This window comes from Pseudochaenichthys georgianus, chromosome 18, assembly GCF_902827115.2.
Source record: "Pseudochaenichthys georgianus chromosome 18, fPseGeo1.2, whole genome shotgun sequence".
Lineage (NCBI taxonomy): Eukaryota > Metazoa > Chordata > Actinopteri > Perciformes > Channichthyidae > Pseudochaenichthys > Pseudochaenichthys georgianus.
In genome coordinates, this window is record NC_047520.1 from 6,799,221 (window position 1) to 6,812,513 (window position 13,293).

General features: G+C 41.8%; 1 protein-coding gene across 3 annotated transcripts; it reads right to left on the reverse strand.

Annotated features, from left to right (window-relative positions):
• Positions 1-216: 216 nt before the first annotated feature.
• LOC117463712 (phospholipid scramblase 1-like) lies at positions 217-9,875 on the reverse strand. Of its 3 annotated transcripts, none has more exons than XM_034106098.1 (8): positions 9,552-9,875; positions 7,603-7,691; positions 5,606-5,877; positions 5,159-5,201; positions 4,726-4,946; positions 3,467-3,628; positions 1,918-2,079; positions 217-1,830 (listed from the first exon to the last, which is right to left on the reverse strand). In XM_034106098.1, the coding sequence occupies exons 2-8, from the start codon at positions 7,613-7,615 to the stop codon at positions 1,771-1,773; spliced, it is 933 nt and encodes a 310-aa protein (XP_033961989.1). In that variant the 5' UTR covers positions 7,616-7,691; positions 9,552-9,875; the 3' UTR covers positions 217-1,770. The 3 variants fall into 3 exon arrangements, with proteins under 3 accessions (XP_033961989.1, XP_033961991.1, XP_033961992.1); XM_034106100.2 differs by lacking the exon at positions 9,552-9,875 and adding an exon at positions 7,873-7,971; XM_034106101.2 differs by lacking the exons at positions 7,603-7,691; positions 9,552-9,875 and adding an exon at positions 6,244-6,484.
• Positions 9,876-13,293: the final 3,418 nt, after the last annotated feature.

Genomic DNA, 13,293 nt, shown 5'->3' on the forward strand with positions numbered 1-13,293 from the left:
ACCCTTTGTTGCATCTAACATGGGTTAAAGGAGGCTGATATGGACACCACAATGTGCATGTTGCCCAGTACCTAAAGCAGAGCAGGACTATGGCTGATGTTTTTGCAGAGAATTAGAGACGGGATTTCCCTTTGAATCATTTCTTCCCTGTGAAACCAGATGTTCCACATTTAGAGCATTCCCTGACAATAAGTGTAGCGATAGGACACAACACCATAACAATGGATTATAATTTATTTTAAAGGACAGGGTACTTTTGATCTGTAGAAAAATTATATGGACAAAATAAATTGTATAGAATTATGATAGAAACAGGAAACTGATGCCAAAGAAGAAGCAATTTAAACATCACACAAAGAAGAAGTAATCGCAGTGAAGATACTGTACATCCTTCGGCTCCTTTTTCTTTCCTTATCAAAGGTCAGCAAGCTCAAAGGCTGAGGGTATCACACACGTATATAAAACACAGTACATACATGACAGCACTAGTGGCAACAAGCCTCACTGGAGGCACACCCATGTTATCTCACAAGAACAATTACATACTGAACTTTGCATTCAACAGCCATTTCCAAAACATTAACCTGCAAAACTACGGAAACCCGACGTGTTTCCTTAAACCTGCCAATGACCAGGGTTTTCCAACCACTGTGTAGTCAAAATAATATTCACTAACCTCAGTTTCTACCTTTTATTTACTCCTTTCTCAAGATATCCCTGCTTAACCTACACATTTCAGTTCACCTGAATGTTCAAGGCAGTGACATCTGGAGAATAGGAGGGCAAGGTCTGGCTGTGGTTTCCGTCTCCAAGGCAACCAGCTAACCACAGAGGGAGCATTGACACTGTAGGCTATGCTACAATAGTATTATGTTCACTTAGAAAGAAAGAGCACTTTGGTAAATACTGTCAATAAAACATTTTATATAAAGCTTTTGTTAACTTGTAAAATGACTAAGGCCCATCAGTGCTTTGAGCTAAAGCTAACATGCTCACAATGCTAACAGATACAGCGAGTATAATGTTTACCATCTTCACTTTTTTAGTTAACTCGTTTGCATGCTATCATTTGCTAATTAGCATTAAACACAAAATAGCAGATAGCTAAATATAAAAGGCAATGAATACAGCGTATACAGCCACAACGGTAATGCACTTACATAAATCTATTGCTCGTTTTCATACAAAATAGTAAAGTGGGATGATAAGCTTAAGGCATACATATGAAATGTTAATGCCAGTGTAGCATAAAGCACATCTAAACACATGTTGACATCCACTATTTTAGTTTGTATATGTAGGCACTTGAGGGGTTAGGTTGACTGTTTTTTGGCAGAGATAATATCTCAGCTGGAGGTACGTTCATTCATTCAAAATGGTCAAACTACACACTGTATGGAGTGTAAAGAACATGAGCAACATGGCGCAGTATCATTGAGTCATTGAGTTTGTAAATATTTAAAAAACAATCCCTGGCAGGCATCTGGAGTCAGAGTTCTTTAGCTTGTTTTGGTGTGTGTGTGTGTGTGTGTGTGTGTGTGTGTGTGTGTGTGTGTGTGTGTGTGTGTGTGTGTGTGTGTGTGTGTGTGTGTGTGTGTGTGTGTGTGTGTGTGTGTGTGTGTGTGTGTGTGCGTGTGCGTGTGTAAAATGATGGTCAGATTGGCACCGTTTGATGGACGGAATGATTTTAAAAAAGAAATACATCTCCATTAAAGTAGATGAACTGTGAATGCATAACTGGCAATTGCTCTTCCCTTCCCTTTTCCTCTGTTATGAGAACACAGAGCTGCGCTGGTTGGCCTCCCCGACCTTCTCGAAGAACATGAAATCCTGGCAACACAGAAGGAAATGACCTCTTTAGACACATATTTTAAAAAAAATTGCTTCTATTCAAATCAAAATAACCGAGTTACTTACAATGAGGAAGCAGGCGCCCATGAGAACAGCTTTCAACTTCACGTCCATGTCCAGCGGGAACTGGATGCCAAAGTTGTCCGTGTCTGTGAAGACTTCCTTCAGAAGGCCGCTCCACTGCTTACTGATGCGACCAACCGGCTGGTCACTATCTTTACCCTTCAGCTGCAGAGGAATGAGAACAACTTCTTAAGGACGGCTTGTCAAGTGAACTATACGGTGATCCTATAATGTTATTTACTAAAAGTGCAAAACTTAAAAGTGTCCATATGTTAATTCAAATATATAGTTTTGGAATTAGACTTATTCACTTTCTTGAAGATATTGAAACCACCCATGTTGGTGAGATAACAATTCTATGTGAAATATACACCTTTTTTAACCATACTTATAACTGCCTGCTACTTAAACACTTGTATATGTTCACTTTTCACAATGCTGCTTCTTGCTTTTAACCATGGCTGTGTGTAATGTTTACCCTTTTTTCCCAAAGCCGAATCAATGGCCCGTTCTCATTTCTCTAACTCCCCTCCTCGACTCCTATCCTCGAGACTTAGTCCCGCCCACAGGAGATGCGAGCCGAGGAGCCGAGGAGGGGAACCGAGGAGAGAGGAGGGGAAGCAGCAGGCGGTTAGAGAAATGAGAACCCCCCCCCCCCCCTCTCTGGTCGCTACAATGAGGACAATAAATTACGGGCCATAAGTTGTATTTACAAGTATTGAAAGTAAGCAGAGGACACCAAACCAACTGAGACCTGTCTGTCCGCTGCATCTACGCACACACTGTACCACACACACGCACCTACAACTAACAGCCTAACAGCCGTTGTGTATTTTATTATGTGAAGCACGAAATGGTTTTAGAAAAATATCGACTCTTTGTTTGTAGATATCTACTAAACTAAAGCAAATAAAGAGAGTAGGCCTGTTCTACTGAGTGATATATATTATACACACTACTCTGCTTTCTGCACGGACCTCACAGCTGTTCTCTCTGTAAACATCGCGTTGCGATGAAAGCAGTTAATAAAATAATATCCAGGGGATGCATGCAGAGCTGTGATTGGCTGAGATAAGTCCGGCCGTGCGTCACGCCTCTTTGAAACATCTCTGTTGCCGGAAATGCATCCACGAAGGAGCAGTGGAGGACCGTGGAGGACCCATCAGTGTATCCTCGGTTAGAGCTCCTCCAGAGAGCCTCCTCGACGCTCCATCCTCGAAGTGCATTTAGAGAAATGAGATGTCCTTCAACATGGCGCGCTGAAATTCATTTCCGGGTCACTACCGGAGGACCGAGGAGTCGAGGAGTCGAGGAGGGGGATTTGATGAAATGAGAAAGGGCCAATGTAAATTCCCCCGCAGTGGGACGAATAAATGATCCCTTTTTCTGATAAATGTGAAGCGACTGAGAGATTAGCTTAGTTTTGCATACTGAAATCACAACAGGAAACGGCTAGCCTTGCTGTGTACGAAGGTGTGTCTGTAGCTTCATATCTAATGGACAGATATGAGTGTTCTTGACTTTTTCTAACAAAACGGTCACATGGCCTCACCTCAAAGTTGACGTCCCCACAGCAGTTGCAGGCGAAGCAGGGCCCGTCCAGCTTCAGCAGGGTCTCCTTGTTAGGTCCCTGGATGGAAAACTTGGGCAGGCAGGGGTGCCAGTCCTGTTTGACGTAGCCTATGGTGGTGCCCGGCGGTGCCTGGATCTCCATCTGTGGGTCATAAACATAATTAAATACAAACATGCCATATAATTATAACGTTATCGCAGAGAGATTGAAAATGCTTCCTGACAGCTATAGATACAACATCACGGGGTTAGCATGCCACAAAAGTCACACGGGACAGCAGGATTGATAATTGATTCTCACTGCTTCATTGTGGCGTTACAAAGGTAACACATCTCACATGGCTCCTGTCTGAACAGAACCGCGGTTTGTGCAGCTTGGGTTCGATCCAATGGAAACATGCCATGCAGAGATGAGATTAGACTGAGAGAGCTTTCTCAGAGCCGTTGCAGAGGATCGGGGGAGTCTAGGAGGTAGTTGGGACGGACAAAGGGCTTTTCATAGTCTTAACAAAACCCTGCCTGAGCACACTGATGCACAAAGACATCCAAGCGCCTCTCGGAAACTCAACAGTAACACAAGACAACAGCCTCTGAATATGAGCCTCTGAGAGCAGATGCGTATGATTAATCAATGCTATTAGAGGCTTTGTAACTTTGCTGGGGTAAAAAGTTGCCAGAAATTACCCGATGACCCCATTGCACACCGCATCAACAGTTTCCTAATGACACTATTGGTTCAAATAGTGGACGTTAAAACGGAATATAGGGCAACGGGGGACCTGGTTTCCAGAAAGCCTAATTGCTGATGCATTTGATGCTCTGGGCACAAGACATTGACATTGTAAGGATGTGGCAGAAGAAATAGCAGCGAGAGATGTCTCAAAATCTGGGATAATAATACCAAGATCTGTCTCTAAAGGAAAAGGCTGTTAGCAACAAACAAAAATGTAATATATAAATGTGCGGTTTGTTTTGATTTCCTGGGTGTTTTTATTTGTCCTAACCAGTAAAGCTTGATTATGAATCAACTTCTTTATCAAGTTATTTTCCATTGGAAACTTTAGAACTTCAATAAGGTTAGGTATTAACAACATCATTAATGGAACATGTTATCTTGGCGCACTATGAGCAAATATGATAACGAAGATATCAGTGAGTAATCCTAATGAACTATTGATTCAATATTGGTCTTGGCGTGGTACATCAATATCATGTGAGGCTATTCAAAGTGATTCTGACCTCTTGCAGGCAGCAGGGAAACCAGCAGGAGACGCAGCGGAAAGGCCGTATGATGCGGATCACCTCCCGGTCCATGGTGTCCTTTATCTTCATGTCGAAGCTGCGCAGCGAGCCGCAGCAGTTCCTGGTGCAGCAGTCGTTCTTCTCTTTGGCGTTGTAGATCTTCTGGCCCAAACTGTTCTTTATCTCGTACTGGTTGTTGGTCTCAAACCCGATGAATGCTGGGCGGGAGAACGGACAACGGGTGGAAACAGTGAATCACAAAGGGTAGATAAGTAAGGAATTCCAGGGACAAGTGTCACATTATCATTTGATTTATAGTGAGAGGTTTAAAGTTTGCCAAAGCTGAACAACTGCTGAGGTTATGTGCTGCTTACAGTACAAAGTGACAAGTGTAGATACCGCATGAATGGATAAACTAAACAAATCTTACCTTCTAGGAGTTCCACTTTTTGATGGATCAGGATCTGGTCAATCTAAAACCACAAGAGAAACGACGTCAGACAGGTAACAAAATACAAAATATGTAAAGTCTTGTTCCTCTTAAAACAAAGAGGAAATTGCGATTATATAATAACTTATTTGCAATGCAAAGCAGCTTCTTTCATGAATTAGCATCAGCCACAGACTCAATGCTAGTTTCAGCTTAGTCATGTACAGTAGGAGCGGGCGAGTACTTTCCCATGCAAACTCAGTATTTGAAAAGGATTTCCCTCTAGACCTGTTCACAACTGCAACTAGGGAGCCCCCCGGCCATAACAGGTGTCTTATCAAGAATAACTAGGAGACTTCCAGAGTACAAATTCCAGATGTTAAGGTGTGGTGTCCAAGTGAAATGCAGTGGCTATTCAAGTTTTTCCACGTGAGTTCCCCCTCCTACCTGTGTGAGGTATTCGAGCCCCGGGGGCACGCCGACAGGGACCGCAGCTGCCATGGCGGGGGCGATGGCTCCGGGGGGGGCACCGTACTCCGGGACAGGGACAGGCTGATACATGACAGGAGGCGGGCCTTGGTTGTAGCCCGGGTTGAAGCCTGGTGGAGGGGCTTGATGGGGGTCTCCGTACCCCCTATGAGGAGCGGGATATGGGGCTACCGATTGGTCGCCGTACTGAGCCATGGGGTAGGGTGGGTTGTTGTAAGGGCCTGGGTAACCTGGGAAAAATATACTTTGATATCAGGTTAATCATTACATGACATGACTTCGCAACTGATCGAACGAATGATCCTGTGCAGTCTTTTGACAGAAGTAATAAGAATATTTTAAAGAAGCTACACAGGCGTGGTTTTGCAACAGTAGAAAACCACATTCAAACTGAAACCGATAGAGATACATTTGAACCTTGAAACATTAACAAAACATAATAAGATGGATTAAAATAACTCAAACTAGGAACAAAACAAAGAAATTAAAATCAACATTATAAACACAAACATAACATACATTAAAGATAGAATTACACAGAAAAACACAAGTATCTAAAAACTGTTATCAGACGTCAGACAAGTGCAAGTTCTTACCTAATCAAATGAAAAGCTGTAGACAAAAACGCAGCTCATTCAAACACAACGGTGGTATACACGGAGGAAATCCTGATCTGTGTGTCCTGATCGCAGCGCGTTGTGCTCGTAAGTGTGAGAGAGTGCGTGTTTACTGCGGATCATGCCCTCCTCTCTCTGCTGTTACCGCAGAGCCAATAAGCTACTTATTACCCGAGCCACAGAGGAGAGAGGAAGCACGTACAGGGGGCACAAAACCTGTTGAGCGGGCGGGGGGCTATGGGGCCAACAGGTTAAAGAGGTTTTCAAACAGTACAATCAGTAAGGGTTTCGGGGCAGTTAACTACTATTTCATGTGCACTTATTTTTCTGCTTATTTTGTTTACCATGGATATGTAGTCTACTCATCTAATTGTTGTCCTTTATCTTATCTGTCTCTGTCCTGTATTGTCTTTTACCTTCGTTTATCTTCACACAACAGGCAGTATGAGAAGAATAGATCACTTTTTGAACGCTAAAGCATGTAAACATGTCACAGTAGAAGCACAAACTACAAATATGAACCTGAAAATGAGCATAATAGGGACTTTTTAAATCGCCCCAATCTAAGTCACTCCTATGTGTGACTAGTCATAGTGACACCATAAGCATTATCTTTGTGCCATGCACTGGAGTCAGTGGCATAGCTGACCAAACTGGTTTTTGTTGTCAGTCCATCAAAAACAGTCTTAAAAGTCCTTTTCATAGTGGGATTAATATTATGGTCATAGGTTAGCATTCCGTTTAATAACCAAACCTATGTGATGTTTAATCTCAAGACAAATGTGAATTAAAGCCATGTCTAAAGAGTGAAAAGGAGGACATGAGTAATCTACTTAGAGGCTTGTTGTTGCTCCACCTCTTTCAACATTCCTTTCCTAGCAGGAAACAAACCCAAATGTTAAACCTTAAGTTAGCAGGACGGCAGCAAACACAAACAGACACGCCCACACAATGTTACCTTTTCACCTCCTAAACTTTTCTTTTCCATCCAGAGGGAGGAGTATGCTGGGGATTTATTTCAGATTTCACCAATTTGGCAAAGATAACATTCCTAAAACCCCCAGTATGGAATCTGGGGGTTGAACAGGTTGCCTATTCATGTCAAAATGATGCTCAGTGAAGGGGAAGGCCTAATGGAAACTTCTACTTCATCACCTAATCATGTCCAGAGCGGCAGCAAATCATGACATGGTTGAAAAAAGAGGAAGTACTTAAGCTAACATGTAAAACGGTTATAAAAGTGAAGTAGAAGGTAATGATCTTCACATTTTCTGCCTTAAAATTCAAAATACAGATCTGAAAGCATTTCTTAGTTGCTCCACACTTCAAGCTTCTTACCAGGAGCAGACATGGCGAAGAGTTGGATGAATCTTCCCTGGGCTCGGAGTAAAGGAGGTTATACTTCCCTGCCCTGTCTCTATGGGAAACTGGAGGAATGAAAGGGAGGGTAGGGGTGGGAGGGATGGAAAGGGTGGGGGTTTCACATAAACAGAAAGTGAAAAACAGTCCAGCAACATTTAGCCACAATCATGTTAAGAGAGACTTCTATTATTCTTTAAGAAAGTTTTTTTCCCACATCATAATGGTTGCATTTTACAACCAACTTACAACATAGTTCATAAGACCAGTCTGTCCTTCAGCCAGAAACACCATGTGATGTGATTAGGGTGACCAGATGTCCCGCTTTGCGCGGCACTGCACAGCATTTTCACGACTTTTGGTGCGTCCCGCATATTGAGACGATGTCCCGCATATTTCATTTTGATTGGCTAAAACGCTTTTCTTTAAAATCAGATTCATCCAATGGCTGTTGAGAAAGCAGGGAAGGCTATCATCAGGGGGCTGTGTTTGCTGTCAATCAAACTGTAACACACGGCGGGTGCTGGTCAAGTGTTAACCAATGAGAGTAACTCACTCACCACCCCCCCCCCCCCCCCTCACACCCCACCCCGCCAAACAACAACAACAACGAACGCACTTCAACGCAGGCGACGCAGCAGGTTATGGAAAATGGAGGAAACTGAAACTACAGCTAAGAAGAAAAGAAGATGCACATACTACAACAAAGACTGGGAAGACACTTACCCGTGGGTGAAGCCAGTGCAGGGCGACTCTGAGTTTTTTGCAATCTTTGCAAGAGTAATTTTTAAATTTCACATGGCGGTGAATACGACGTCAAAAGACACAGAGAATGCGATTCTCACAAGAAACGTGTCGCTCAAAAAGAGACATCCCACTCTATGGAGACATTCCTACTAAAAAACCAAAAAATGATGGCCACTCAGACAAGGTAACAGCAGCAGAGATAACCAGTGTTTACCACGCAGTGCAACACTCCCATTCATACCGGCCAAATGACTGGTAACAAGCTAGCGCCGACCATGTTTCCAGACTCTGAGATAGTAAAGAAAATGTCATGTGGTCGTACAAAAGCAGCGTCCATAATAACAGATGTGCTTGCCCCTGCCTCTGTGGAGAGTTGTTTGACAGAGTCAAAGACACCAGTGGTTCTAGGTGACAAAATAGCCCACACACTGTGTGTGGGGGCCCATCTTCTGTTGCTGTGATGGACAAAACTGAAAGCTATTTTATTTTATGTATTATTATGTTTCTGTTCCCTCCTGGCCAGTGTTGGTTTTATTTTATCTATTAATTTATGCTGTGCCTACTTGTACAGGTAATACACTAGTTAAATTAAATAGATGCATTTCTAAACACTTGCAGTGAATAATGCCTGCTGCCTTGGTTAGCCTTAGTTTACTTTTCTTTATTAAACAACTGCATTTTGACTTCACTTTCTGCTCTGTTGTTATATATTTGTTACGTTGTTTTTTTTCGGGGGTTGGGGGGTGCTGTTGAGAGGGTGTCCCACATTGTCCCACACAACCATACTCCTTGTCCCACATTTGGTTTGTTGGGATCTGGTCACCCTAGATGTGATGGAAACTAAAGGGCAACTCTTTTGTTCTTGAAGCAGCAGGTTTTTATTTATAAAATAATGGATGTTTTAGCAAAAGCAAGGGTCCGGTCATTACTGTTTCTACTAGTTCCTCCTGTTGATGCTTATATTTTGCTATCATTACTATTCGTATTTACCTAATTAACCTGAACTTCCGGTTAAGACAAGGTTTAAAAACAAGTCTCTTTAAATAGATCACTTTTTAACCCACATTCATAGCCCTCCCCTCTATTTAAATCTATTTCCGCAAAACACGTCTGTTAATCCGAGATAAACCTCCTTGACGTATTGACAAGAACAAAACATTTAAATAACGCAGACATCTCACCTCTCTTGCAGCGGGTTACTTATCAGTCCCAATTAGACAAATAACAGCGAAAACCAATAAATCCAAGGTGTGGGGGGGGGGGAATTGTCCAATAAAGGAGCCAAGGAGCCTTTTTTCTCTCGGCTTCTCCCTAACCTGTTCCTCGTCGCCGCTCTGCTGCTGTCACTCCTCCCTCCTATCAATATGTTGTATGTTCCCCTCCCACTTTTAGGCTCATGCGTCCTTGCATACGAACTTTATTTAGTTATCGGTCTACTTCTTCCTTTTCTAAATATTAGAGTTATCAATTAGCTAGTATCGCATTGGCTGTCGCATACGGAGACTTGCATCATGGAATGGAAGCATGTTATTAACTGCAGCAGTAACTGAAGTGGGCGGGTCTGTCAGTGTTAGTACCAACCACGAGAGGGCGCCAATACCCCAGTAATGACAGGCACATGTAAGTATACTCAAATAAAAAACGACATTAAATACAGAAACAACTCCAAGTATTAACCAAACATTGTATAGAAATACAAAGTTAGGTAATCCTACTTATTCTGCCGAAAAATAGATGAAGCCTTGTTGGACTCTTATCATGAAATAGTTTGGGGTAATATCTTGAAAGCTGCAGGCCTTGTGTTCTGTACCTGTATAACCGTATAACCTGTGTATAGTGTATACATTAACGTTTCAGCTGTCGGTAAATGTTAGCTAAAAACTAAAGTAAAAACGTGTCAAACAATGGTTTATGCTTTACTTGTTCCCCCTCTCAAATGTAGTGAAGTACCTTCACGTTAGCATACAATAGTAACTTAGCATAGTTGGGTGATTCTATGAATCGGGTGCCTTTTGGGTCTTTACATTTTTGAAAAATGAAACTACATTTTTTGCATTTTTGATCATAACATCTGGTAGTGGACTACTTTAAACTTTGAGAAAACAAATGTTCCCACCTCAGGCACAACATATATATAATTACTAGAAATTTCCTTGCAAAAATTTGACGGGGTTGAAGTTTTTGGCAAAAAGTAGCCATGCTAGACAGCACCACGTGGAATTTAAGGACATCATAAAATTGTAATATTTTGCTAAACTATTGTTTAATTTGTCCTAAATAATTGTTTACTATAAGTCATTCATACAACAGAGTTGAAATGTTGAGTTTGACAATCTCAATCTGACAATAAAAAAATGAAATATAGGTAAGAAAAGACACTTGCCTTTCTTTGCCGCCTTTTCCTCAAAAGACTTCTGTCACTTCCTCAATGCCGATGTCACATGGACTGATCCATTATTTTAATAGGGGTTGAAACAAACTGGGGGACGAAATAATTCATGTATTTTTTCAGATTTTTTTTTCTCAGTTAAAGTACACACGCATTATGATTATATTAGCATCAAAATGTTGGTATAATTGGCAATTGTTATTTGTTTAATATTCAATTAATATGTGATGATGCTCAGTGAGGACATGCAAACATGCGTGTTGTCTACTACAAAGACAACTAATTATTATAAAACAAAAACGAAAAATATATATATTTCGTTTTACATTTTACATTGTACACCCTGTTCCTTTAATTCAGGGCTTTAAAAATACATTTTGTAGTTTCCTTTCATTTAAAATCTTTGAAGTAAGCTTGGGGGACACAAAGGGCACCCGATTCAGAGAATCACCCAGTTACAAAACAGGCCGGAAGTGTCTCTGAAGCAGTGTGCTAAATAATTCGACCTACTTGAATAATACAATTATTAAAGACTTGTTCACTACTGACTCCAAAACAGCAAAATAGACGCAATGTATAACTTACAACCTCCCAAAATACCTGGCTAAAAGAAAATTAGCGAACAATAGGGAACAAACAAGTAGGCTAAGCCAGAATGACACTGAATATTGAACTTACTTTTTTCAAGTATTTTGTGTGTTTTGCAGTACACTTTAATACTTATAACTTGAGTAAATAAGTAGGTAATTGATGTAACAGCAGAACAGGTGTAACAAATAACATTAATGATGCTGCATGTTATTTCAGTTGGTGTTTCACATCGTTAATGCGATTGGTTACACACCTGTGGCAAGTTAATGACCTCATGTGATCCCTTTTTGTTCAGTGCAAGTGTCTGTAAGTCTGTAAACAACACAATTAACTGATTTGGCATTTAACTTCCCTTCTGACCATATTTAATCTGACAAATGTTTCAAAACTTTATGAGGTTTTCACCAGTTCATCTTTTATATTTTCTAGGTTGCCTGCATTTGTGGAAGGAGCCTTCTTCGTCAAGTCTATATTTGGCACCCACTGCAATGCCTGGTACTTATAGGGCACTGAACCGGGGCGGGTATGAGATATAACACACACACACACACACACACACACACACACACACACACACACACACACACACACACACACACACACAAGTAATAATGATAATTGAAGAGTTTATCATCTCAAAAAGTTAAACCTCTCGTCTAAAAAAAGGACAATGTAACATAAACTAGACTTAAGTGCACAACTGTAGGCACCCCTTGTATTTAGATACTCTTTTATTTGTACTAATGGTTATGTTTATCCTTGAATTTATATATTCAAGTACGTGTTTTTAACAATGAATAAAGAAAGTGTAGTCAAGTGCCATCAAAGGAATAGTTTGACATTCCCAAGAGTTACAAAATGAATAGTACTCCTGTGTGTATACAACATTTGAAGCTGGCTAGAAGTGAGTTATCTTTTACCAATTAAATGTTATCAACCAGACACTTATTGTACCCTTAACTAACCCCTTTCGGAAGTTAGGACAACAATATGTCCCCCTCTGTCATGTAGGCAATAATATAACACACACACACACACACACACACACACACACACACACACACACACACACACACACACACACACACACACACACACACACACACACACACACACACACACACACACACACACACACACACAGTCTCCTAATGAGGCCTGTCTCTGATAATGGAGGTAATCAGTGCAGCCTATCTGGCCTCTGCCCCTGCTGCCATGCTGCCAGCCTTGCTTTGGCTTATTTATACACGCCTGGTCTATCAGCGCTGCCTCTATGTGTGGTGGGCCTCAGTGTCCCAGAATAGAAATAATTAGGGCAGGGCGGGAAAAGAGGAAAAGTGAAAACGTGTCTGAATGTGCATATTCTCATAACAGACCCCCGCCCCATCCTCTGCCAATCTCTCCACCCATCCCTGTCCACTGTCTCCCCTCTGTGTTGTTTCCCTGAGACAGAGGCAGCTGCAGGCGGGCGGAGTGTGAGTGTGTGTGTGTGTGTGGCCTAGCATTACTATACTTGTGGGGACCTAAATTTGTTTACACAGTCACGTGTGGGGACTCGCCTCCCTTATGGGGACAAATTGGAGGTCCTCATGAGAGGAATCATGAATTTTAGGGTGAAGACTTGGTTAGGGATAGGGTAAGGTTAAGGGTAAGGGTTAGGTTAGGTTAAGGGGTAGGCATGTGTTGGTTATGGTTAAGGTTAGGGTAAGTCTCCAGGAAATGCATGTAAGTCAATGTAATGTCCCCTGAAGTGTGTGTGTGTGTGTGTGTGTGTGTGTGTGTGTGTGTGTGTGTGTGTGTGTGTGTGTGTGTGTGTGTGTGTGTGTGTGTGTGTGTGTGTGTGTGTGTGTGTGTGTGTGTGTGTGTGTGTGTGTGTGTGTGTGTGTGTGTGTGTGTGTGTGTGTGTGTGTGTGTGTGTGTGTGTGTGTGTGTGGTCTGCTTTG